This window comes from Theropithecus gelada, chromosome 10 (genome assembly GCF_003255815.1).
Source record: "Theropithecus gelada isolate Dixy chromosome 10, Tgel_1.0, whole genome shotgun sequence".
Classification (NCBI taxonomy): domain Eukaryota; kingdom Metazoa; phylum Chordata; class Mammalia; order Primates; family Cercopithecidae; genus Theropithecus; species Theropithecus gelada.
In genome coordinates this window covers 94,994,013-95,021,029 of record NC_037678.1, presented here as the reverse complement: position 1 = coordinate 95,021,029, position 27,017 = coordinate 94,994,013, and the positions used below count along the sequence as shown (strand labels likewise).

General features: G+C 49.0%; 2 protein-coding genes across 2 annotated transcripts; one reads left to right on the top strand and one right to left on the bottom strand.

The window, feature by feature from the left end:
• Positions 1 to 1,588: 1,588 nt before the first annotated feature.
• On the bottom strand, positions 1,589 to 5,362 carry LOC112633577 (cystatin-S). The gene is made up of 4 exons (XM_025400328.1): positions 5,252 to 5,362; positions 4,739 to 4,998; positions 3,056 to 3,169; positions 1,589 to 1,929 (listed from the first exon to the last, which is right to left on the bottom strand). Exons 1-4 carry the CDS (start codon positions 5,268 to 5,270, stop codon positions 1,846 to 1,848), a joined length of 477 nt encoding a protein of 158 aa, XP_025256113.1. The 5' UTR covers positions 5,271 to 5,362; the 3' UTR covers positions 1,589 to 1,845.
• An 18,358-nt stretch (positions 5,363 to 23,720) lies between these two features.
• On the top strand, positions 23,721 to 26,143 carry LOC112633604 (cystatin-9). Its single transcript, XM_025400360.1, has 2 exons — positions 23,721 to 24,007; positions 25,834 to 26,143. The coding sequence occupies exons 1-2, from the start codon at positions 23,762 to 23,764 to the stop codon at positions 25,972 to 25,974; spliced, it is 387 nt and encodes a 128-aa protein (XP_025256145.1). The 5' UTR covers positions 23,721 to 23,761; the 3' UTR covers positions 25,975 to 26,143.
• Positions 26,144 to 27,017: the final 874 nt, after the last annotated feature.

Sequence of the window (27,017 nt, the reverse complement as noted above, 5' to 3'; positions counted from 1 at the left end):
AGATGGTGGAGGGAGCCTTCTACAGAGCCAGGCTTCCCCCTCCACTTCCCCAGGAAGAGAGATGTCAGAAAAGTTATGGGTTTACACGAAATCACCTGTTCCATGTGTCCTTGGATGGTGGTTGCTTACGTCAAGACAGACCCTTCACCAGGTAGAGAACCACGAGGATCTCCATGCAGGGAAGACTTCCCCCCGACCACCTTTCCTGGGCACCCGCTGCTCTGCTGTCAGCCCCTCTCATCCAACAGAAGCCTGAATCAGTGTGTGTGCACCCCCCACCCCCACGACACCGGGTGAGGCCCAGACTCAAATCTCCCCAGCTCACGACCTCCTGGGCGCTGCTTCACCTTTTTCAACCCAAAACCTTGGTTAACTCCTGTGGGGGTGGAGAGGAAATGAAGCAGATGCTCCCCACTCTCCCTGCCAGACCATCCTCCTCCTGGCTTTCTATGTGCGGCACATGGGGTGTGGGCCTCAGAGCTGTTTGGGCAGTTTCCCCTTTGTCATTTCTCCCTCAGTCTTCATGGCAGCCACCTTTGGTCAACGCAGCTCTAGGCATGGAAGATAGTTGAGAGCCCTTCCCCAGAGGCACCTGCCCCGAGGGCTGCACCCCTCTGCCCAGAAATAGCAAAGGGAAGGGCCGTGCAGGGTGGGCTAGGTCTTAGGACTGTAGCCTCTTCTTTGGAGCTCAACTAACCACTTTTCTGAAGAATGGTTTTGACACTAAGGTGATGTTATTTATTAATTAAAACATCCTTTTTGAAAAAAACGAGTGTCCACTGCATGTCACTTCCATTCGTGTTTTAACTTCTCCATCCCTACGAAGAAGGTTGACCTGAGTACTTGTTTTAAATCAAAGTCCAGAGAAAGAGCGGCTGGATGTGAACATGTAAAACTCTTCTAGGGCACAGCTTCCTAGCCTAGGACACAACCTCCCAGCCTGGGGCACACCCTCCCAGGATGGATGACAGCAGGCACCGCTTTCTCTGGGTGATACGCCCGTCTTTCATCTGGTTGGCATTTTTCCCAATCAATTATACACACACACACACACACACACACACTTTTGGACTTTGTTTCTATGTAGGGGCCTAAAGTCTCTTGTGGAAAGAACCACACATCCATTGCTATCTAGTTAGTGTCTAGGGGATTTGATGAGAGCAGCTCAGTCCCTGGAGTCTGCTCAACTCTGGAAGCACAGATGGAATCTATGGCCTGGCAAGCTCCACCGAGGTCTGGCCCCTGCCTGAGGACACAGCCAGCCCCCTCCTCCTGCTCTGACCAGGAGCTCAGACCACAGCAGCCCAGCTTCCCGGGCCAGCAGCCTGGGCCCCCTCGTCTCCCTGGTCCCCTCACCAAGGGCTGCTGCAGCTGAAGGCCTGGGTTCCCAGTCCCTGGCTGCTCTCTCCCTGTTCTGAAGCTCAGGTCTCCGAAAGTGGCAGCAGCTCCCCTGACAGACTTACTGTGGCTGCATCTGCTCCCAGGTACTCCTCTGATCCCGCACCAGCAGGACAAGGAAGCTTCATAAAGGAACTGCAGAAACCCTGCCTGTGTGCACATCCCCCAGACAGTCAAGAACTCAGAGGGAGCCAATGCTACTGTTTTATTGTTGCAGGAGGTGGGGGCGTATGCACCACACACCAGGGCTATAAGAAGCAAGAAGGAAGGAGAGAGGGCAGAGCCCCCTGCTGAGCAACAAAGGCCTCCTGCTCCCTTCTCTGTCTGTCTCCTGGCGCAGGCGCATGGGGAGACCGCCCCCAGGGTGGAGGCCACCAGTCCAGGGGTGGGAGCACTACAGGGGGTGGGAGTAGGAGGCGGTTGGTGTGACTGGCCTGGGACAGATCCCTAGGCTTCTTGACACCTGGAATTCACCAGGGACATTCTGTCCTCCCAGGGAACTTCATAGATCTCGAAGGAGCACAGCTGTTTCTGTGAAAGGGAAGAGAGAGGGCCAATCTGTGTGGGTTACAGTTAAAGGGGAAGACGCCCAGGCATGAGATGTCAGAGCCTGGGTGAGGAAGACGGAGGTGAGACACTGGGCCCACACCCACCCCTGCTGAGTCCCAGAGCACCGAACTAGAATGAATAGTGACTGTTCCATTGCCCCTCCCAAGGCTTCAAGTCACCAGGTGGCATTGGGCCCTCACCCCAGCCTGCAGGGTTTCTGTCCCAGCACAGCCCTGTGAGGAGCAGCCCGTGCAAGGCCTCCGGAGCCCCAAGGGTGCAGGGCAGGGGGAGGCCACTTGCTTCCCCCAGCTCCTTCCACCTCCAGCATCCAGGCCAGCACTAAGAGGGGCCAGAGGGAAGAGCCCAGGGCAGGGCAACTCCCCCTCAAAGAGCTGGGGCCTGGGGCAAGGGTGACAAGGGGAGTGCGGCTCTCCCCTGAGTGGACACTTCACAAGAACCAGCAGGTCCTTGGAGAGGCTGGTGTTGGGTGAGCGGGGCAGGTCCAGGGCTACGCAGCTAACAGGCCTCTAGGTCCCACTAATCTGCTTAGTGTGGCTGTGGCTGCGTGCAGGTGCCTGAGGCTGGGATTAGACAGAGCCCCTTCTCCCTGCCCAGCACCCAGCCCAGCAGCTGCTTATTCCTGTTTGACAGGCAACACCCCAAAGAAGGCAGAGTTGACCTCTCAGTAACCATTAACCATTCCCAGGCTAAAGCCTTCCTAGCAAATCAAATACCTCACCCCCCTCCCTCACCACCCCATCTGCACACACATAGGCAACTGTGTAAACTCACTTGGACCCCTCATCCTCATGGATCTATGTACAAACCCCCATACTGCTCCCACGCATCCACACAGGGTCACACATCTCCCTTACACCTCCCCACACACACTGGCACATGTGTGTACACATGTGCACCTTTCCACATGCACACCTGCATGCACGCACCCCCCACAAGTACATGAACATGTACACATCCATGCATACATGGCTCCCCACATGCCCACCTGCACACACACACACCCTCCAAATATGGGTAGGGCAGAGGCTGACACATACGCACTCCTCTGCAGTGCATGACTGGCCCGGGACCCGCATCAGGAACGTACCTTCTGCAGTTCTGGCTGTTCATGGAAGGCACAGGTGTCCAAGTTGGGCTGGGACTTGGTACATGTGGTTCGGCCCAACTCTACATCGAGGAAGTAATTCATTCCGGCCACGACCTACACACATGAGAAAACAGGACGCACGGACAGCGCTCCCCATCAGTTTCATGCACACACAGCACTTCACTGTGGCTGAGTCACTGGACTTGCTTGGGGCTTCGTGAACTGCCCATATGTCACCACAAGGCACACAAGTCCCCTCTTCCTGTCAGCCGGCAGTGTGCTGGGCCTCATGCCTGCTCTTAAACATTGTTTTCTTTGTGCTGGGTAAAGGATTCATTGAATTCTGCTACCTGGGGCTCAGGGGCAAAGGAACACTGAATCTTTTCTAGGAAGGCTGTCATCTGACGACAACATTTCAGCTAACTTCAGAAAATCTCATTCCCTCCATTTAACCTAGATTTATTCCTTCATTTAAGAGTAGGAAATCAGGTGCTTCACACACAGAGATGCTTTGGGTCAATGGGGCCTCCCGGATGCCACCATTTTAGGTGTGAGATTCGAGCTACTTTTCTAAAGTCAGCAGCACACCTGCGTGTCTTACAATTGCAGACTAGAACTGAACCCTTTCCCTGCACGGGGTCTCTCCCAGACACAACGTGGCAGAGCTGTGGAGAAACCTGGGATGAGGCACTCTGAGACCAGGGTGCTAGACATTGCCGCTTGGAACCAGGAGGAACTGCTGAGATCCCTCGAGTATCAGTTTATCCATATATAAAATAGGCTTCCAGGCCGGATGGTCTGCAGTACCCTGTGCTTCACTCCAAGTTATTGTCATGCTTGAAAGGGAGGTGCAGGCCAGCGGGGACCACTGCACCAGGAAGTGCACCTTGTGTGCAGGGTGAGGGCCCCAGCTGACAGCTGCAGGAGGAGAAATGAGGCTGGTCTGGATTCCTTTGAATTTCTAAGAGGAGATGGAGGAGCTCCAAAGCCTGTGTCACTATTTGCTGCTCTGCCATGGGATGCACGTCAAGCTGGGCCCAGTAGCCCTTCGAAGCTCCCTCCTGACCTGACCCCATCCAATGCTCTGCTGGGTGACTGGTGTCCTCATCTGGCTGAGGTCTAACTCTGCATCAGCTCGTAGAGGCAGGCTCAGGCATGCTCCACCCCAGCAGGGACTCAGCTGCCCTGGGCTGTAGGGGGTGGCCAGCCAAACCGAGGGTGAAGGCTGCTAGCCCTACGGGGTTGTGCCCAGGGGCGTGACTTGGGGAGGGAAGCAGGGCTCTGCAGAACAGGGAGCCAGGTTCCCATGTGGCCCCTGCCGACAGGACTCAGGGAAAAGGGTAAGTCTCATGGCCTGGGTCTCATCCTGAGCAGCATCAAGCCCACCCAGAGTCAGCACAGTCTCCACCCACACCTGCTGGACCCTGGGAAATGGCAGGGTCGTGTCACAGACACAGCGGCTCCTGCAGGTTAAAGGAGGCTGAGGGGACAGACAGTGGCTGCAGGGCATGGCCGGGGAGCGTCCTAGGGCATGAAGGCCGTCAGGGGAGAGTCAGGGAAAGCTGAAAGAGTCTGAGCATTAGATCATGAATGTGTCAATGTTGATTTGCTGGGAATGCTCTTGGGAGTTGCACGACAAACCAGGCTGGAACTCAGGACCTCTCGGGCGGTGGCAGCACCCACCTGCTCTCTGGCTCGCAGCACCCGCAGTGGGCGTCTGTAGTACTCATCTTCGGTGGCCTTGTTGTACTCGCTGATGGCGAAGTGAAGGGCACGCTGTACCCACTCATCATTGAGGTCTGCGTCATAGATGCCAGCTGGGATCACCCTATCCTCCTCCTTGGGGCTCCAGGCCTGGGCCCTAGCCAGGGCGGCCAGCAGGAGCAGCAGGGTGCACAGGGGCTGGGCCATGGTCTCCTCAGAGGCAGAGCACAGAGCTGGAGCTGCAGGAGAGGTGAGAGCCTGAGGTGGGGAGCCCAGACCAGCAGGCAGCTGTGCATTTATCCTGCTTTGGCAGCCCAGCCCCACCCCCTCCATGCCATGCCCCTGACTCCTCCTCCTTTCTCTGCCCATCCCCTCTTTCTCCATCTCTCTTTTCACTCCCCCACCACCACAAGCTCCCACCCTGCCTAAGTTCCCCGTGCCCCTCCCAGGCCTCCTCTTCCATATCTCCCTCCTCCCCACTCCTGTCCTCACTATAGCCTCCCCGAGCCATGCCTCTCTTCCCTGGTGCTCCCAAGCTTGAGTGGCCCGGGTCTCCACAGAGGTGACACTGCTCCTTTGACACTGCTCTGTGAAAGCAATGTGACCTCCTGTTTGCTCAGAAAAGGGAAAAATGCAGGGTTTGGCCTTCGGGGTCTTCAGATATCGGGGGCGTCCAGGAGCCCTTGGTCACAGTCTCTGAATCTCTGGAGCAGGGAGGTTATTTCAGAAGGTTCCAGAAGACCCTGTCCATACCCTACTATGGAGAATTTCTTTGCCAAATGTAAGGGAATTAACCTGTTTGGAAAAGGTCACTGGGTTCTCTTTTCATAACTCATTATTCAGTAAACCAACCTGTCACCAGTTACTCCCTGTGCCAGGAGGTCTAGGGCTTGAAGACGGAACCTGGATGATGAGCCATAGAGGTGACGCTGCAGAGCTGCTGCCCAACAGAGATGTGACATGAACCCAGGAGCAACTGAAAATTTCTCATAGATGCATTTTAAAAGATAAGAATAAATGGGTGAAAGTAATGTTTAAAATATTTACTTAACCTAATATAGCCACAAGATTATTTCAGCTGATGGGAACAATTATTAATGAGATAGTTTATGTGGTTTTTTTTGTTTTGTTTTGTAAATCTTTGAAATTCCCTGTGTATTTTTTACACTTAGCCCAGGAGTCACTTTGGACTGGCCCTGTTTCGAGTGTCTGGTGGCACATGTGGCTGGTGGCTATGGAACTGCACAGTCCATTCCTACACAGTGTGTGTAGGGGATGGTAGGTTATGATCCACAATTAGGATCAGGGAGTTATACTCACTTTGTTGAAAGTGAAATATTACAGGGGCTAGAGAGAGACCAGTGGACCCTGGTCAGGGAGGTCTCTACGAGACTGGAGAGGTTGAGAAGCCCCAGGCAGTGTGGAATAGCCAGTGCAAAGGCCCTGAGGTGGGGTTGGGCATGCCTGCTCCAGGGAAAGGAAGCTCCTGGAGGGGGTGTGAGCAGGGAAGGGAACGACCTGGAGTCTCATGGGAACTGTGGGTGGGGCCGGGTGGAAGGTACACAGAGACCCCTGGCAGGCAGTGGGGGTGTTAGGAGAGGGAGCAGCAGCCACAGGATGAATGTGGGAGTCCACGGGCCTCTCTTGCTTCTCTCCTAGGGAGCCATGCTTCGGGCTCCTTTCCTCTGCGCACTGCTTGGAAGACTCACCTGATATTTTAAAAATTGCCTTGAAGGAGGTAGAATTTACATACAATAAAATGCCTAATAGTATGTGCTCCACATGGAGGATTTCATAAATGCATACACCTGTGTTACCACTTTGTCCAGACCTGTGACATCTGCCTTGCCCTAGATGGTATACTCCCGCCTCTGCATCCCACCCTCATGCCCACCCCACCCTGGCATTCCCCATCCGGCCCTGTAGACTCCTTTGTCACCAGTCCTTGAGCTTCCCAGGAATGGAGTCCTGCAGAGCGAGCCTGGGTGTGTCTTCGTCCTTTGCTCATCGTGGTTTTCCAGGGGCCCCTGAGTTACTTCATTGCCAGGATTGTGAGTTCTCCTTCTCCCCAGACTGAGAGGACCTGATCAGTTGGGTGCCCTGTGGGGTGACAAAGTCCCCAGCTCGGGATGCTGCGGGCCTGGGCTGGAAAGTGACTCCAGGAGTGGGGAGGGTGGAAGGAGGCTCTGAACAGACAGCTGTTCCGTTTGTTCTCTCAACCCCACCCTCCACGCCTGAAGGTGACCCTGTGGCAAATGCCCTTATGGTGAGGTGGCAGCTTGGCCAGAAACACCAGGAAACGCTGGGCCTTTGCAGGGCACCCAGAGGACTCTCCTGGGAGTGGTCGAGGTGAGGGTTGGCCAGAATCAGCCCAGACCTGCTGTGATCCTGGGGCTCAACCATGGTTGGGGCTGGATCAGCAGGAACCCGACAGTGGGAACAGTATTACTCTTGGGTGCTCATGTTCAGTATTAGGACAGGGGACCTTGTTACCCAAGGCCCAGTGACCATCTCACCCCACTGTGAGTCCAGCATCAGAAAAGCCATGCAGCCCAGCAGATACAGCAGGTGGCCCAGGGATGGTGGTTACTGCTGGGTGAGGGAGGGAAGGTCTTCAAACAGGGCTGCACATATGCCTCCTAGTTAGACAGGACATGGGGAGAGATTCCCAGAGAGGGAAAGAGAGGGCAGCCCCTGACCAGGTGCTTGTGAGCAGAATGGTCATCTCCAAAGGGTAGGAATTAGTTCTCCTCTGTGGCTCCCACTTTCCCGGGAGAGCTAGGAGTCCAGACTCAGGAAGACATGCTGTGCAGAGGGTAAGCTGAAGGTCAAGCAATCCTGTATTTTTTTTTTTAAATCAGTGGAAGGGAGATGCAGGTAACCCAAATAGCGAGAATGTGCTGGTGGGTGGAGTGTGAGGGAGGGAGGCCAGAGTGCTGACCTGTGCCCCATATGTGATGACACCACCAGTGGTCATCTGTCAGGATACTGGCCGGCACTGCCTGGAGGGTCAGCTGTCCTGATGCAGCAACCTCTCTAAACCCAGTAGGAAAGATACCAGTGTAGGTTGCTCTTAGGAGTAGGTACAAGTGCGATGTCCAGTAAGGAGTGATAGGAAGTGGCAGGTTAGGGTAGCTGGCCAGCTGCTCCAGATGTTTGATGACCGTAGGCAAATGTTGTGTCTGTCGTGAATCTGGAGAAAGAGGCTACTTTGTAAAGCATAGTGTCTGGGAGTTCAGACCAGCAGAGATGAGCAGACTTCAGCAACGATGTATCAACACGTTTGAAAATGATGGAGTAGCCAGGTGTGGTGGTGCACCTGTAATCCTAGCTAATTAGGAGGGTGAGTCAGGAAGATTCCTTGAGTCCAGGAGTTCCATTCCAGCCTGTGAAACAGTGAAACCCCCATCTCAAAACAATGACAGAACACTTTGTTCTCTGACTTCTATAGTCCACAGTTTTAAGGACACACTAGGAGGGGGCCAGATAGCAACCATGGGCTGAGGAACAAGCCTGGGGCCTCCAGCTCCCATGTAACCTGGAGGAGTCCAGCTGCCCGGAGGGGGCATGTTTTCCTTCTGCCACGTGACGAAAGAGAAAGCTGTGTTCCCCTAGGCTGCGTGGGTGACTACTGATCCGATCATCTGAATTAGCAGGATGAGAAATTAGGTGAGTGGCAGAGGTTCTCTGTAATAAATGACCAGTAATAAGTGAACACTAAAAAATACTACAATAAACAAACGACCAAGCGCAGAAAGCATCACCTAAAGGTGCAAGTGGTGAGGACAAGCTGACCAAGAGTTAAAATTCTGCACATCTGGGTTTTGAGCAAGTAACACTTTGGCCTATGGTAGGAGCTGAGACTGAGCAGCCACAGGATTTGGTGGCTTCTCAAATGGGAAGCCCAGGAGCCCCCTTTATGGAGTGCCTGGAATTCTCTGGGGTCAAGCTCGTCTCGTTCACACTCCATCGCTCCTTCTTTTCTCCCTCTCCTCAAACATGGCGGACACATGGATGTTCTAAACTGTGAGCCAATGTCGGTAACACATTTGGCTGTTCCACATCATTAGGAAGCTGTGATACTCATAGGGAAGCCAGCTGGTAGCTCCCGCAAGAAAAGGCGACAGGGCAGAGCCCAGTGGCTGAGGTCCTATTGTTTTGCACTCCATGGAGAGAAAGAGAATCCTTCCTCTCAGGGACCAGTAGATGAACAGTATTCGTAGTTTTGGAATGCAAGTTAACATTTATTTTTCAAAAAGAGTATTTGTCAGTGCAGATTCAGTGACTGAAGAACTACATAGGAGTGGAGGGGAGTAGAGGCGGCCTCCAGGATCTCGGGCGGCTGGCTGCTGCAGGCAGGGATCCGTCTGACTCCCTGGGCTACAGCCTGCAGGGGCCTGGACCCGAGGAAAACAGATGACTCTGAGGAGGTGAGTAATCTCCTTGACATCGCTGAGTGGTCAGATTTTCTTATCCTGTTTGGGTCACTGTTGGCACTTCCCTGTCACTGTTTGTGTAACCTTAAATATGAATTCCTTTAGCAAAGTGCAGTGACGGTGGAGAGTGGTTCCTGTTCCTGCTTGGAATCCTGCTAAACTCAATCACTGAGTGCTGGAGCTGGGGCCAGAGGCCATCAGGACAGCCCTGCCCCTCCTGTGACCCTGCCTGCTCTCTCCTGTTGTCACAGAGGAGCTGGATCCAGCGACAAGACTCACCTTGACCAAACCTCAGTTAGGCTCCTCTGAGCCTTCATCTCCCCAGGTCCTCAACCCTAGTCCCCAGCCCCTACCTCCTGTTCTTGCGAGGGCTGCATTGCCCAGTTTTAGGAAAGAATCCTGCTAAGTCAGTTTAGAAAGAATCCCCCCACCCTTGGTATCTGATCACTCTCAACATCTGATCAAGTTCTTCATTCCTTAACTTTGATGTCTAAGGCTTTGTCCTGCCTTTAGCAACAATATTGTTAGGTCAGTTTATCCAGAAACTCCTACCTTTGTTGTTTCTGCTTAGTAATTCCCATCTATTAACCCCACCACCCTGATCCTTGGCTGTAAATCCCACTTCACCTTGTATTGAGAGTTGAGCTCATTCTCCATCTCATTGTGAGAGTCTTTACACCTATTGCAATAGTCTTGAATCATCTCTACCCAGCTCAGGCTTCAAGCAGTGAAGCTGCACATCCTCTTGCCCATAATGTCATCACTGGACATCCTGCAGGCTCCAACATTTCAGCATGTCCAGTGTTGTAATCATTTTGGCCCACACCCTTGCCTCCCATCGTGTATCGCCGGTTTAGTTAATAGCCCCACTATTCTCCATGGTTCTGCCCAGAAATGTAGTTGTGACCACCGGCAAGTTATTAAATCTCCCAGTGCTTCAGTCTTGCCATTTTAAAAACAGGAATACCATGATTCCCAGTATCCATGAGTTATTATGACAATGGGCTGTGTAGTAAGGTGCTGCATGACCTCATTGGCCTATGGCATCGACCAGTTATTTTGCTCACATCTGCAGTCCAGCTGGGAGTCACTGACCTGGGATGGGATTGTCTGGACTGGCTCTGGTCCACGTCTGTCATCCTTCTCCAGGGACCAACGGCTGACATTTTTCATATTCTCATATGGCAAGAGCAGTACACAAGAAGGTAAGCTGAATTGCACGAAAGTATTTCAAGCTTCTGGTTACTTCACACCTGCAACTCTCCCTTGGCTAAAGCAAGTCACATGGCCAGCTCAAAGGGAAGTGGTCGGGAAGTACACTCTGCCACGGAGGGTGGAGGACAGGGAGTGAGTATTTAGAAGAATAATCTAATATGCCCCAATAATGTACCGCACTGACTCATAGGGGTGCCAGGGAAATCTAATGAAATGCTTGTGAAGAGCTTGCTCCAGTGCCTGGCATATCTATATTTCTAGCTATCAATCTGCCAATTAATCTAACCTCCTAAGTAATCTGGCTATCTAGGTGTAAAAGGAAAATAAATCTCAGGACCCCTAAATCATTCAGCCAAAAGGAAAAGTCAAGCTGGGAACTGCATCGGGCAAACGTGACTCTCATTCTATTCCCAAATATGGTAGCTACAAAGATTTAAAAACTACATCCTCCCTCACAATTTGCCCACAAGGAAATTCCTTGTGGAGAAAGGACGGACAGAACTCAAAGTCATCCCTCTGCTCACATGAGATCGTGAGATAAATGCATTATCTGATTGCTTCCTTTGCCCTGTTGTTTCACTAAATATTGTAAATCACTTATTCAGTTAAAGGTTAATCAGAAACTCAAAAGAATGAAACTATTTGTCTTTTATCTACCTATGACCTGGATGCCCCCTCCCAACTTCCAGTTCTCCTGCCTTTCCAGACCGAACCAATGTATATCTAATATATGCTGATTGATGTCTCATGACTATCTAAAATGTATAAAACAAGCTGTAACCCAAACACCTTGGATGCATGTAATCAGGGCTTCCTGAGGCTGTGTCATGGGAGTGTCCTTAACCTTGGAAAAATAAACATTCTAAATTGATGGAGACCTGTCTCAGATACTCTTGGTTTACAAATGGAATCTATCTATTTACCTATCAGATCTATTTAATCTATCCATCTATGTATCCATCCATCGTGTTTCCTGCTTATTTCTCATTGTTCACTAACCAATAAAAACTGAAGTCCTGTGACATTCTGTTACCTGTATTTCCAGTGTGTCCTCCACACTGCCACAGCTATGAGAACGCTCACGGCTGTTTTGTGACTGTCCAATCTTTGAGGAATCTTCACTGTACTCTATGCCTCCACTCCTGTGCTGTTCTACTCATTGCCACAAATCAGATTGTGATCCTTGGCTCACAGCCCTCCATGGCTTCCAAGTGTCCTTAAATTGAAACTCAGAAGAGTACTTGGCATCTAAACTTCTCCCTACCTGTCCCTGCCCTCCCTGGTGCATCCTGCAGGCAGGTGAGCTCTAGCTTGGCCTTTGGGGTGAGAGTTTGGACTGTTCTGCCTCTGCAAATTTCTTTGCAATCCTGAGTGCACCTGGTCCCAGACCTATTTAAGATCTTTTGAAAGGCTGTTCCTCTGGGGGCAGCTTGATGGGTTTGATAGTTCTAGTGCTATGAAAAGAGGATCGAAACTGGTGAGAAGGCAGATGGAGAGCATGAAATGTAGGCTGTATTCGGAAAGATAGGGCTGCACTCCACATATCCCATGGCTGTTGCAGACACCAGCAGAAACCACAGTCTATGGAGGAGGAATTTCCCCCTTTCTGGACCCCACATGGGGTGGACTGTGGGCCTCTGCTCGGAGGGTTGTTCAGAGCATCCTGTACACACCAGTTACCTGTTGCTGCATCAGAAGCCACCCCGAATCTTCCTGGCTGAAAGCAACATGATGTGTGGATTCTCATGACTCTGGAGCTATCTGCGGCTTTTCCGCTGGTCTTGTTAGGTTCACTAAGGGGCTGCATTCAGGTGGGGTAGGCTGGAAATGTGCTCAGTTGCAACAGTGGGCATTTCTTTCCAGGTGGTCTTTCATCTTAAAAGAAGGTGCGAGGATACTTTTACATGAAGACTAGTTCTAAGATCATTCTAGGAGCCCGGCGCCCAGGTGTGACCTGGCACCAGTCAGACTCCCACCTTCTTAAGTCTCACTGTCCAAAGCAGGTCACATGGCCAAGCTCAGAGTCAGAGTGGGCGGGGCCTCACAGAGTTAGGGAGCTAGGCCTGGTGCATTGTGGGGCTTCTTGTGTCCACCTCCATTCCCTGCATGGAATCCAGGAGGCAGACCTGGGTTGGAGCAGTCCGATTTCAGAAAATGTATTTTTAAAAGACTGTTGTTTGAGTAAAATTAGTCTTCCCCTAATATCTGGATAGAGATGAGGTATCCCAGAGGAAGGTACTGAAGCTAGGAGTCAGGAGCTGTGTTTAACTTGCCCCTTCTCATTCATCATGGGATCTGGTGAAACCACCCTTTCCAGGTTGCCTTGGAAAGTTCTAAATATGGGTGGCCATTCCAAAATGGCTGAATAGGAACAGCACCTGTCTGCAGCTCCAACCTGTTCTGTGATCAACACAGAAGACAGGTGATTTTTGCATTTCCAACTAAGGTACCTGGTTCATCTCATTGGGACTGGTTGGACAGTGGGTGCAGTGCACGGAGGGCAAGCTGAAGCAGGGCAGGGCATAGCCTCACCTGGGAAACACAAGAGGTTGGGGGATTTCCCTTTCCTAGCCAAGGGAAGCTGTGACAGACTGTACTTGGAAAATTGGGACACTGTTACCCAAATACTGCACTTTTCCAATGGTCTTAGCAAATGGCACACCCAGAGATAATATCCCGTGCCTGGCTCAGTGGGTCCCATGCCATGGAGCCTTGCTCACTGCTGGCATAGCAGTCCAAGATTGAACTGCAAGGCAGCAGCCTCGCTGGGGGAGGGGCATCCGCGAACAAATTCGCAAAAGTACAAAAGCAAACAAATTCAAAAAGGTAGCAGAAAGCAAGAAATATATAAGATCAGAGCAGAACTGAAGAAGATAGAGACACAAAAAACCCTTCAAAAAATCAATGAATCTAGGAGTTGGTTTTTTTGAAAAGATCAACAAAACTGTTAGACTGCTGGCAAGACTAATAAAGAAGAAAAGAGAGAAAATCAAATAGATGCAGTAAAAAATGGTAAAGGATTGTCACCACCGATCCCACAAAAATACAAACTACTACCAGAGAATACTACAAACATCTCTACGCAAATCAACCCTAAAATCTAGAAGAAATGAATAAATTCCTGGACACATACACCCTCCCAAGACTAAACCAGGAAGAAGTTGAATCCCTGAGTAGACCAATAACAGGCTCTGAAATTGAGGCTATAATTAATAGCCTACCAACCAAAAAAAGTCCAGGACAAGACAGATTCACAGCTGAATTCTACCAGAGGTACAAAGAGGAGCTGGTACCATTCCTTCTGAAACTATTCCAATGAATAGAAAAAAAGGGACTCCTCCCTCACTCATTTTATGAGTCCAGCATCATCCTGATACTAAAGCCTGGCAGAGACACAGCAAAAAAAGAGAATTTTAGACCAATATCCCTGACGAACATCGATGCAAAAATCCTCAATAAAATACTGGCAAGCCAAATCCAGCAGCACATCAAAAAACTTTTCCACCACGATTAAGTTGGCTTCATCCCTGGGATGCAAGGCTGGTTCAATGTACGCAAATAAACATAATCCATCACATAAACAGAACAAAAGACAAAAACCACATAATTATCTCAATAGACGCAGAAAAGGCCTTCAACAAAATTCAATAGCCCTTCATGCTGAAAACTCTCAATAAATTCGGTATTGATGGAACATATCTCAAAATAATAAGAGCTATTTATGACAAACCCACAGCCAGTATCACACTGAATGGGCAAAAATTGGAAGCATTCCCTTTGAAAACTGGCACAAGACAAGGATGCCTTCTCTCTCCACTCCTATTCAACATAGTGTTGGAAGTTCTGGCCAGGGCAATCAGGCAAGAGAAAGAAATAAAGGGTATTCAATTAGGAAATGAGGAAGTCAAATTGCCCTGTTTGCAGATGACATGATGGTATATTTAGAAAACCCCATCATCTCAGCCCAAAATCTCCTTAAGCTGATAAGCAACTTCAGCAAAGTCTCAGGATACAAAGTCAATGTGCAAAAATCACAAGCATTCCCATACACCAATAACAGACAAACAGAGAGCCAAATCATGAGTGACTGCCCATTCACGATTGCTACAAAAAGAATAAAATACCTAGGAATCCAACTTACAAGGGATTTGAAGGACCTCTTCAGGGAGAACTACAAACCACTGCTCAATGAAATAAAAGAGGACACAAACAAATGAAAGAACATTCCACGCTCGTGGGTAGGAAGAATCAATATTGTGAAAATGGCCATAGTGCCCAAGGCAATTTATAGATTCAATGCCATACGCATCAAGCTACCAATGACTTTCTTCACAGAATTGGAAAAAACTACTTTAAAGTTCATATGGAACCAAAAAACGGCCCGCATTGCCAAGACAATCCTAAGCCAAAAGAACAAAACTGGAGGCATTGTATTACCTGTTGTCAAACTATACTACAAGGCTACAGTATCCAAAACAGTATGGTACTGGTATCAAAACAGATATATAGACCAAGGGAACAGAACAGAGGCCTCAGAAAATAACACCACACATCTACAGCCATCTGATCTTTGACAAACCTGACAAAACTAAACAATGGGGAAAGGATTCCCTATTTAATAAATGTTGCTGGGAAAACTGGCTAGCCATATGTAGAAAGCTGAAACTGGATCCCTTCCTTACACCTTATACAAAAATTAACTCAAGATGGATTAAAGACTTAAATGTAAGACCTAAAACGATCAGAATCCTAGAAGAAAACCTAGGCAATACCATTCAGGACATAGTCATGGGCAAAGACTTCATGACTAAAACACCAAAAGCAATGGCAACAAAACCCAAAATAGACAAATGGGATCTAATTAAACTAAAGAGCTTCTGCACAGCAAACAAACAAACAAACAAAAAACCAAAAAAAGAAAAAAAAAACCAACTATCATCAGAGTGAACAGGCAACCTACAGAATGGGAGAAAATTCTTGCAATCTACCCATCTGACAAAGGGCTAATGTCCAGAATCTACAAAGAACATAAACAAATTTACAAGAAAAAAACACAGAACTCTATCAAAAAGTGGGCAAAGGATATGAACAGACACTTCTCAAAAGAAGACATTTATGCATCCAACAGACACATGAGAAAATGCTCATGTTCACTGGTCATCAGAGAAAGGCAAATCAAAACCATAATGAGATACCATCTCACACCAGTTAGAATGGCAATCATGAAAAAAGAAATAAGAGATGCTGGAGAGGATGTGGATAAATAGGAATACTTTTACACTATTGGTGGGGGTGTAAATCAGTTCAACCATTGTGGAAGACAGTGTGGTAACTCCTCAAGGATCCAGAACTAGAAATACCATTTGACCCAGTGATCCCATTACTGGGTACATACCCAAAGGATTATAAATCATGCTACTCTAAAGGCACATGGACACATATGTTTATTGTGGCACTATTCACAATAGCAAAGACTTGGAACCAACTCAAATGTCCACCAATGATAGACTGGATTAAGGAAATGTGGCAAACATACACCATGGAATACTATGCAGCCATAAAAATGGATGAGTTCATGTCCTTTGTAGGGACATGGATGAAGCTGGAAACCAATATTCTCAGCAAACTATCACAAGGACAGAAAACCAAACACCATCTGTTCTCACTCATAGGTGGGAGTTGAACAATGAGAACACATGGACACGGGGGGGAACATCACACACCAGGGTCTGTCAGAGGGTGGGGGAGTGGGGGAGGGATAACATTAGGAGAAATACCTAATGTAAATATCGACTTGATGGTTGTGGCAAACCAACATGGCACATGTATACATATGTAACAAATCTGCACGTTGTGCACATGTACCCTAGAACTTAAAGTATAACAAAAATAAAAATAGAATTACCATTTGATTCAAATTCTACTTCTGGATATATACCCAAAAGAAGTGAAAGCAGGGACTCAAACATAATATTTGCACATCCATGTCCACAGCCAAAAGGTGGAACCAACCCAAGAGTTTATTGATGGATGATGAGTGGATTTACAGAATGTACTATACACATACAACAGAATATTATTCAGCCTTATAAAGGAAGGAAATCCTGACATTTGCTGCAATATTAATGGACCTTGAAGACATTATGCTAAGTGAAATATGCCAGTCACAAAAAAAAAAAAAAAACAAAAACACTGTCTGATTTCATGTATATGAGGTAACTCGAATAGTCAAATTCATAGTGACAGAAAGTAGAATGGTGGTTCCCAGGGGCTGGGGGTAAGGATAATGGTAGTCATTGTTTAATGGGACAGAGCTTCAGTTTGGGAAGATGAAAATGCTCTTTAGATGGATGCTGGTGATGGCAGCTCAACAATGTGAATGTACTTAATGCCACTGAAGTATAAACTTAAAAATTGTTAAAATGGTAAGTTTTTATTATGTATATTTTACCACCAAAAAACCCTTTACATTAAGCTAAATTACTTTTTCCTTCGGAGTATTTCTTGCATCTGTCACATCCTTTTCAGTAGTCACAGGCACGGAAGTCTCATTTTATGCCAGAAACAATTTTCTGAAGGGCAAGGTCATTACCCGTCACCAAGATTGGAACAGGCAGGGCCTTCTAGTGGAAACCATCAGGGTTTGGAGCACAGATTTACCCCTACATAACAGACCTGCAGGATCTTCCTGCAGGATCCTGCTGAGCTGGGATCCAGAGGAGTCCCAGTGAGAGGCAGGGCCGGTGCTGGGCTCTTCTAATGAGAGGAGCACTTTCAGTTCTCAGAAGCAACCACAACTTGGGAGAGGCGAGGTGCAGGCAGGATGCACTGATGGGCAGGTGGGCATGCAGTAAGGGACTGAAGCCCTGCTCTTTGTTGCCCTGCTAGGGATGCATTCATTGAATCAGAGGATCCTGGGTCAGGAGAGCTCAGAAAGACCTTTGGATCAACCCCCAGTGGTTACCGAAGGCCAGCCTGCATAAGGCGCCATGGCTGTTAAAGATCCGGTTCCCAGGTCTCATTGCAGACATTGAATTCATCAGGTAAGGCTTCAGAATTCATATGAACATCTACAGATTAAGCTCCCCAAGTGGCTTAGATGGGCAGCCAGATTTGAGAACTGTTGGTTCTGGCAAGGAAACACAAACAAGTCCATTGGAAGTATTAATAATTTATAATTTGTAGTTGGAGGATTTAAGTTTGAGTCCTGTAGGGCTCTATGGTCTTTCTGTCAGCAAATAGCCTTTGGTCGTCTCTTCCAGGACCCAAGCCAACATGGAGACCAGCCGCACTTCAGGACTCTGATACCCTTCTAAGTACACAGTAAAACACAAAAGGCTCTGGGGCAGAGCCCACCTGACCCAGGGCTGAGTCTAGTGCTCTGAAGTTCCACCAAGGAGTCTTTGTGGTTTATGTTTTGCTTTTTGGGTGTTTGTGTGTGTGTGTGTGTACACAAAGCAGGGTGAGTAAGCATTGCTGTGAATTCAGTTTTTCTAAGCAATCTTGCAATCTCATGAGAATGTGCAAGCCCTGTGGAAAAATATCCTGAAACAGAGAGGGGAACACAGAGATGGGGTACAGGCTGGGGAGCCCAGCAGGCACATTCTACAGCCTAGAATTTGACTTCAAAGACTCTAGCCTTAAGTTCTTGAAATGTGTAGCAGTGGATGAAATATCCCCCATGATTATCTTAGACCATTTAATCTGGTAAACCTAAAACAAGTGCCACAAATTACTTCCCACATGACCCACTGGATTTTCTGGGAGCTTTCCTCTCCTCCCACCCACTTCTCATTTGAGTGTCCATGGTGGAGCACCCCTAAGGAGCAAGTCCTCTCAACCCACCCAATCCTCCTACCCCTGGCCCCCAACCCATATCACCCTTCTGGGTCTGAAAGACTCTGACTTCAAAGCTAAAATAAAAAAGAAACATTATTTTATTATTATCAAAGTACTGTCTGCACATGATAGAAATTGTAGATGAGCTTAAGACAAAAATCCAAGTCTCCATCTGCTCCAAGCTTCTGTTTCAGGGCTCAGGAGCAGGTTGCTATGTTCCAGTTCTCCTGGAGTCTTACCTCACAACTTCTCTAGACCGTAGGCCTACCCAGCAATAATTGCACTTGCCTGTTTCACAGAATATGTGTCCGGCCTGTGATGTGGAAGATGGCAATTGACCCATCCACGTATAACCCCCTTCCAATATTTGGCATTTAGATTTAAATATTGATATAGGTTATCTTTTGTCTTGAACCACTGTATGTGGATGTTGGAGAAACATATCCCAAATCTAATTCCTTAGCCTAAAATCACACGGATTGTGGTGAGGCTTAAGGTAGATATTAATGTGTCAAGAATCACTGATGTGTCTGGAAAAGTAAAGACGGTGGAAAATAGACTGAATCGGTTTTTGTCCCCCGAAAGGAAGTATTATCTCTCGCATGGGTTGAACTGCTTAAGGTTTCAAAATAAGTGCCAATGTTGGAGATTTGAGGTTGATCTCTAAATAACACTTATTGAAGAAGTGGAAAATTTGGCTGAATCAAAGGAAAACTATTGCAAGAGATCCAAAAGGACCCTGAATGGAATCAGTTCCAGGAGAAAGCCGCTGTTGTCCATGCCTGGACAACCACTAAAGAAGGCAGAAAGAACACGTTTGTCAAATTGGCCAAGTCTAAAGAGAATGTTTTCAAAGAAGTAGAGGTAAACATTGTCCAAGTGTCAAAATGAAAAGTATTGAGAACACTGTGATCAGTGTGTATGAAGTGGTCAGAGGCAGGACAGCCCCACATACCCTCTACAGAAAGGCTCACAGTGACAAGGGGCCATTGTGACAGAAATTAGAGTGGTTGGAATGAAAGGTTTTGAGGACCTCAGCTGATGATTACCTTTGGCGCATATCCCTGACTTTATGTTAAAAGAAAACTTGCTCCCAATAGAGAAAAAGAGGAGCCCAGAGGCTGTTTTGACTTTAGGATGAGGACGGGGGATAGTGGGTCTTCTAACAGCAAACAGTCAAATCGTACTGTAAGAGGTCACACAATGTCACTGAATACGATCTCGCAGCTAAACTTGATCCAAAACCATAGGTGAGGAAAGGGGGCTTCGGAATGCTGACGTGCACCAGGTTTCCCAGTTGCAAGGCAGAACACAAGGACGTGAACCCAAGCATCTCAACACTTTCAAATGAAGCTTGGGAAAGTGAGTCTGGTTGTCAGAGCCTTTCGAAGAGACAATCATTATATTTAATTCTCCAGAAGAAACTCTCTTGAGTTCTGACCCCAACCTGACTTGGACCAAAAGTCTAAACTCAAAGCCAAACAGTAAAATGCAATCCTTTTTCTGTGCCTTGTCGACACCGTCCCAGACAACCTGGTAATTGCTGACGAGCCATGGAATCGTCTGTTCCTCTTTTTTGCCTGCCTACCCCTGGTGGGAGCTTGGACATTTGGGTCCCTCCGCAGCTCCTCTGCCACTTGCCTGCTGAGAAGGTTGTTATCAACAAGCCTGGCTTGTGAGGGATGTTCCCCCAAGAACTGGTGATGAGAATGAGCAGCACAAACACTGTCTCTGGAAGGCCTGGTCCTGCTGGACCTCCTGCCAGTGCCTTCCATACATCTCCCCATTCATTTTTATGACATCTCAGTGAAGGAGATACCACAAGAGTTCAATTGCACTGTTGTGGAAACAGAAGCTCACATAAAGTAGAAATGGGCCCCCAGGAAATGCAACTAGCAAAAAGTGCAAATGAGACCTGAACTCACGTGTGTCCAACTCCAAAGACCTCCTCAGCTACTGCTTTGCCTCCCTCCGTGGAGTCTGTAAACAATACAAGTCATCTAAAGACTCCAGCCTCTACAATTGGAGCCAATAATGGTACTATTTCCTTGCAATCAGTCAAGATCTCCCCACTTATCCTGTCTGCAGTTCTGCACTCCCGCCTCTCAGTGATAGACATCTGGTTCCTCCCCTTACTCTTCAGGACAAGTGCTCGTCTGCGTCAAAAAGGTAATTTCAGCTTCCTAGGAAGAAAAGCTGCCTGCAAGAACAAATCTCATGTTTCCAAAGAATGAAGGAAGAGGGTGAGCTTGCAGGGTGAGGAGCTTGTGATAACAGTAGCATCAATAATCACGGCCAATACATGAAGCTTTTCCGAAAAGCTGGGATCCAAACTCAGACCATATGCCCAAAGAGAGGATCTTAGCAGAGAGCAGCAGCCCGAGGATGGGAGGCTGTGGCAAGGAGTCCGGGGCTAGAACCAGGGAACAGACCCATCTATTCTAGCAGGCAGGGCCCAGGAAGTGTGCCTAGGCCTGGGATGTGCCCAAGAATTTTTCTTCCTTTTCTGGCCCAGATCAAATAATGACTTTCTTAGCTGAGGCCTGTGCCTTCTTCATACAGCCAGTCCAATAGAAAAGAGACTCAAAGGCAGCCAGCCTTTTGGGGAAAGGGGACTACGATAGAAATGCTGTTGGAATCAGAGGGTGAAGAATGAGCTGCTCCATCGTCAATGCTGGAAAAGCCAGCTGTGCACGCAGGCGGTGGGAGAGAGGATCGACCCTGGGATTCTGACCTCACACCACACACACTCAGCCTCCGGTTGGATCGCACACCTAAGTGTGAAAAGTAAAAGAAAGAACATGGCGAAAGAGAACATGGAAGAGCGTAGGAAAGGATTGTTAAAATGAAAAATACAACAGCACATACCCTAAACAAAACATTGATACATTAAACTGTCTTCAATTTTTAAGAAAAATCTATATGGTGAAAGAAATCAGGCCGCACGTGGTGGCTCATGCCTGTAATCCTAGCACTTTGGGAGGCGGAGGCAAGAGGATCACTTGAGCCCAGGAGTTCAAGACCAGCCTAAGCAACATAGTGAGACCCCCCCCACCCCCTCGACTCAACAAAGGAAAAAGAAAAGGAAATCATCAGCACAGCAGTCCCTAATAAAGCTGAAAGGAGACTATCTCATATGTCTGCAATTTTCTTTCTGGCCTACCCTAGAGAAGCTCTCACACAGGTGCACATGAAAACCGGGACAAAGGTGCCCGTTGCAACCCCAATTTAAGAGGAAACGAATGGAATCAACCCAGTGTAAAATCAAGTCGGTAGAGAATGCTTCAATTAACCACAGTCTGTTAGTTATCATCACAAGCACCTGACCCTACAAGCTCCACCCTATTTCACCATTCCCAGTTAAATCAGGAAGGACTTAATTAACTACAGTCCATCAGGACAAGGTCCCGGAGAATTTAGCAAAACACTGATAAGGAAGGAGCTACAGCGACAAGTGTCAACACAGGTGACACTCACATATATGATTTGAGTAAAGGCCTAAAGTGGTGAGAAATACAGTCATTATTTATGCAACATGTTAAAAACATAAAATGTAAAAATATATACCATTTTGGTTGACTGTTTCTATGTGAGGCTTAAATGAGTCAACGAGGCAGTGCCCAGCAAGAGTGAGGCTTGTAAGAATTCTAGCCATTGTCAGCATCATGAAAGAGAAAGCAACACCAGTTTACCTAAGCCACTGGTATTTGGAGTTTCTATTATGTTGAAACCTACATTTCACTTAGTGAAAGTGGAATTGTAGGCTGAGGCAGGAGGATCACTTGAGGCCAGTTCGAGGCCAGCTTGGGCAACATAGTGAGACTCCATCTCTACAGAAAATTTTAAAAATAAAAAATAAGTGGTATTATGACATTTTTGTACTCTTTTAAATTTAAATTAACTTAAAGTTTTTTGAAAACTAAAGTACTTAGGAAAGAAAACACTGGGCTGCGTTGGATGGGAGAGGATTCCGTTGGGAGCACAGCAGAAGCTTAGCAAACGCCCACTGAGGAGGGAAGGCAGGTGTGTCCGCAGAGGCCAGCCAACAGGAGGACTGCTGAGGGTGACTGAGGCAGCACTTCCTCTTCAGAGTAAAACTCCCCGGCCCAGGGCAGCACCCCCAACCTAGCCAGGGTGAGGGACCTGCTGGACCCACAGGAGGGAGGAGAAACAGCCCACTGGCCTTCCGATTTGCACGTGGTATGAGCGACCCCTGATTTAGGCCTCATATATTTATGCACCTCCCAGGAAGTGTTCTGAGCCTGCAGCACTCCAAGTGTGGTTTCGAGACCGGGAACGCTCCATCCTCTGGAAGCTGGTGAGAAATGTAGCTTCCCTGGCCCTGCTCACAGCTACTGGTTCAGAATCTTCGGGTGGGGAAACTAGGAACTCGCTTTTTAACATGACTTCAGGGCATGCTGGTTGCTTCTGAAGTGTACAAGGAGCTGTGGATAAACGTCGAAGGCGTATTTCACAGGGACAAAGCTGAAGTCTGGTCTGGGAAGAGCGCATTATTCAGTCTTTTCAGAGCCCCATTTGCTGCTGGAGTGGGAGGCTAGGAGGGTCTTGGTGGAGAACTCAGAATTTCCACCCACAAACTGTGCCGCTGAGCTGTGCCGGCTGTGGCCACAAGAGGGCACCCGTGACAACCTAACGGGCGCACCTCAGCCATCCCTGGGGGCCTCTTCCTCTTTCTGATTCTCCACTGCTCCAATTGCAAGCGGCCACCCGTCCTGGAAACACCTTTGAGGAATAGGGACAGCCATAAGGAGCCAGGCCCCTAGTACCAGCACTTGGCTGCGCGTCCCTGGCTTGGGAAGCTGCATTCAGGGAGGTGCAGAGAACAGGGTTGGGGACTCCTGCTCTTGGTTTCCTCAACCCCTGCCCAGGACCCCCAGGCTGGGGCCCCCGTCCTGAGACCCTCGGGGGAGCAGACACCTGCAGGACCTCGCGCCAGGCCTCCCGGGCTCCCCGCCTCTCTCTCAAGAGGCCCAGCGCTTTCTCTGGGCCCTGTGCCTGCTCACCCACGATCCTAGCGTCCACTGTCACCCCTTTCCATCCTTTCCTGCCTATTACTCATCCTCCCACTCCCATCCCACCTCCACTACTGAGTCCAGCGCTCACCTTCCACTCATACCTCTTGCACTTGTGTTCCTGTGCCGGGCTCTGACCTCCACTGGGGCGCCCAGTGGAGGGCCCCTTTAGCCTGTGGAGGTGCTGGGGCAGCTGAGGCTGGGCCTCATGTTCCGGGCACTCTCTCTCCCATTGCTGGTCTTTCCCAACCTAGCTGCCTGGGTGCTGTTCCTCTCCCCTGAACAGGAGATGATTTAAACAGCTTTGGAAGAAGAGAGGCCATGTGTGGAAGAGACAGTGTGTAACTACAGAGATGAGGCCTGGAGGGAGGAGTTTCTGCCCCAGCACGTGAATTTAAGGGCCAGACCTGAGCCCTGGAAGGCTCCGGTGGACACCACGGATCTGAAGGGCAAAGGCAGGGGCTGCTGGAGCCTGCATCATGTCGAGTACGCAGAGGAGGAAGGCTCTGCCCTGGGCACTGTCACTGCTTCGCATGGGCTTCCAGCTCCTGGTAACCTATGCCCAGTGTTCTGAGGAGGAAATGGGTGGTAATAATAAAATAACCCAGGATCCTATGTTCCTCACCACAGTGGAGTTTGCCTTGAACACTTTCAACGTGCAGAGCAAGGAGGAGCATGCCTACAGGCTGTTGCGCGTTCTGAGTTCATGGAGGGAGGACAGAAATGTTGGTGACCACATCCTCTTCTGTCCTGTTCTTCTCCATCTGCCCCAAGTGAGGGACCAAGGTGTCTGGTCTAGGAGACTTGATTCACCATCGGCAGGCCATAGTTGGGTAGTCCATAACTAATTACGGTAGTTTCAGTTTTGGAAAACATTGAACTTAAAAATATTTTTAAATTAGGGAAATGTCTATTCACATGCAAGATATATTTTTCAATCTTCATGATTTTTATGACATTGTATAACTGAAGAGTGACTTCAGAGTAAGGACTTCTAAGGAGATGAAGCTGACAAGAAGAGAAAATAACCAAAGAGACTGAGAAATATTGCAAGGTCATAAAATGAAAACGGAAAAGCAAGGACACACACACACACACAGACAGAGAGAGAGAGAGAGACAGAGAGAGAACAGTGAGAATTCAGGGCAATAAAGAACACCATCAGCCCTGAGAGGCCACTGTGAGAGGTCAGTTCTCTGATCTCCACCTTCTCTGGGCTCCTTGCTCTGTCTGCACTTAATGAACTGAAGGCTGATTTACATTCTTCCTCAATGGACCTTCATCCTAAAATGCTTGCCTTTTTGATGAAATCATTAACGTGGTCAGGAATGCACAGTTCAGCTGGGCTTCAGGCATGAACAGTTAAAATGCCCTCCTAACGGAGCACTTCTGGTTTAGAGAGAGAAGGAGCATTTCTCTTCCTTTCTCGGAAGCAAGAGCCTGAAGGAAGGGCAGAGCGACTCCAGTGCCGCACACAGCTTAAGCTCTGGAAAGACTCTGTGCAAGGCCCTGGCTGGTTCTCTGCCTCCTGGGGTGGATTCTTCTCTGCCATCCTCAGGATTGCAATGCTGGTACAGAGGAATTCTCCTCCTTGCTCATTTCCTGCCTCCTCTCAGGAGAATTAAAAGCCTGATGCAGCCCTCAAAGGGGCATCCGGTCAAGTAATGGTGTCTGCTAAGAGTCATGCTGGAACCTTGGAAGTCTCAGAGATTGAGACTGGCCAGGCCTCATGCTTCTGCTTTCCCAGTGCTTTGCTTGATTCTCCAAGACCTCGGTGTACGCCTCCATTCTTAATACCGTTAGAATAAAATCTAAGCTCCTTACTGTGGTCTATAAGTCCTAAATGACTGTAAGTCCTAAAAGCCTTCCACGTGGCTTCCTGGATATGGCAATCCCAGCATCAGTTTGGGGGCTGGGAAGAATAGGTGGGTGGGAGGGAGGCTATGCAGTGGAATGAAATAGAATGGAGTGGGAAGGAGGGCAAGGAGAACTGCAGCATGCACTTTGCAGTAGGGCAGACGGTGTGTCTTGAAGCTGTTTTCCCAGGGTTTGTGCCTGTGTGTAGTGGGAGCACTGTGTGTCGTTTTTCTTGGTAGAGGTCGGTTGGAAGGTTTTGACGACACGCTGTAGATGAGGCTCCCTCTGTCCCAGGGCTCAGGTTACCCTGAAAACTCTCGGAGATCCAACACCCTCCTGGACATGTGGCTCTGTCCTCTGGGAATGCAGCTGCAAGATCACATGCCTGCTGAGAGTGAAGCTGGAGTCTCACCGTGGGAAATGGGGTGGGCGGAGGTGGAGAATGTGTTAGTGGGGTCTAGCTTAGCCTGCATCCTCCCCAGACCCACCATGCCCAGCTGCTTTTTGCTCTTAACTCCTCAGTCTAGAGAGGATCCCCTGGGTTTTACCTCCAGTGCGCTGATGGCAGGCCCATGGGCAAGCTCTCAAATGCAGTAGAGTGCTGGGGTCTCTCCTGCACAAATGGCATCTTCAGTAGCAGCTACTTAGGGGCGGGAAGGCAGTGCATCCACTTTAATCTCTTTTTGTCCAACAGTGGCGAGGTAAGATGGTGTTCTCCATGAATCTGCAACTGCGCCAAACTGTATGTTGGAAATTTGAAGATGACATTGAAAACTGCCCTTTTCAAGAAAGCCCGGAGCTGAACAATGTAAGACAGCGCCTCAGCTTTCCTTAGGTCCACAACTGTGGATGCTGCATGGGGTGTGGTGTGGGCACAGGAGCAGCTGACAAAGCCGAGCGACAAAGGCAAGTGAGCCCACAGCAGGCTCTACCAGGCTGCCCTGCTTGTGCCTTAGTGGGAAGCCCAGTGAGGCAGGGAGCCCAGGGCTTCACTTTCAGGCCCCCAGCCAATCTGAGTTTCCTGACTCTGCCCTCTGACACCATTGCAGCTGCCTGCACCTAGGCCACATGGCCTTCAGAACCTTCTCTCTAGTCTTCCTCCCCATTCTTCCCTGCCTTCTAGAGAAAGAGCCTGGAGACAATGGTGACAATGTCTGTGGATACTTTTCTCAGGGTTTCCCTACCCTGTCCTAGACCCAAAAGTGGTGGAGGCTGAGAAGAAGCCCCACTGCCCTCGCTCCTAGGCCCTGCTGAGCTGCAGACCCTGCTCTAGGGGTTGAGCTCCAAGCGAATCCTGGCTCTGGGAAAACTTCCTGTTCTTAGTCAACCCCCTTATTGTAAGATTAACAAACAGGTAACTAATTGCCTAAGTCTTGGAACTGCTTTCACTGGGACAAAGTGTTCTCCTGCTGCTCTTAGGTGCAGGGATCACACCAGGACAGCCTGGGGTTTCCCTGAGGGGCATGGGCTGGAGGAGGAGGCATGGCACAAGTGACCCTGGCTAAGGAGGGAGCCTCAAGTCATGATGTAGTTCAGGATTGGCCTCAGGCTCAGGCTAGACCTGAAGGCCAGAGCCACGTGGCTTGATTGCTGGCCCGGGAATGGGCAAGGTGGAGATGGAACCTGTGTCAAGGGCAGATGCCACAGGATTCCGGAACCTCCCCAAACCCCGCCCTACTGTCTCTTCCTGTTTGTTCCCTCAGACCTTCAGCTGCTTCTTCACTGTTGAAACCATGCCCTGGAAGACATATTTTGAACTCCTGAACAAGACCTGCTCAGAGGGTCTCTCCTGAGTGGAAGCCACATGCCTGGCCTCATGCTGCCCCCTCCCCCGTGGACACCAGCTGTTCCCAGGAGTTGCACATCAGTGGCTGAGCA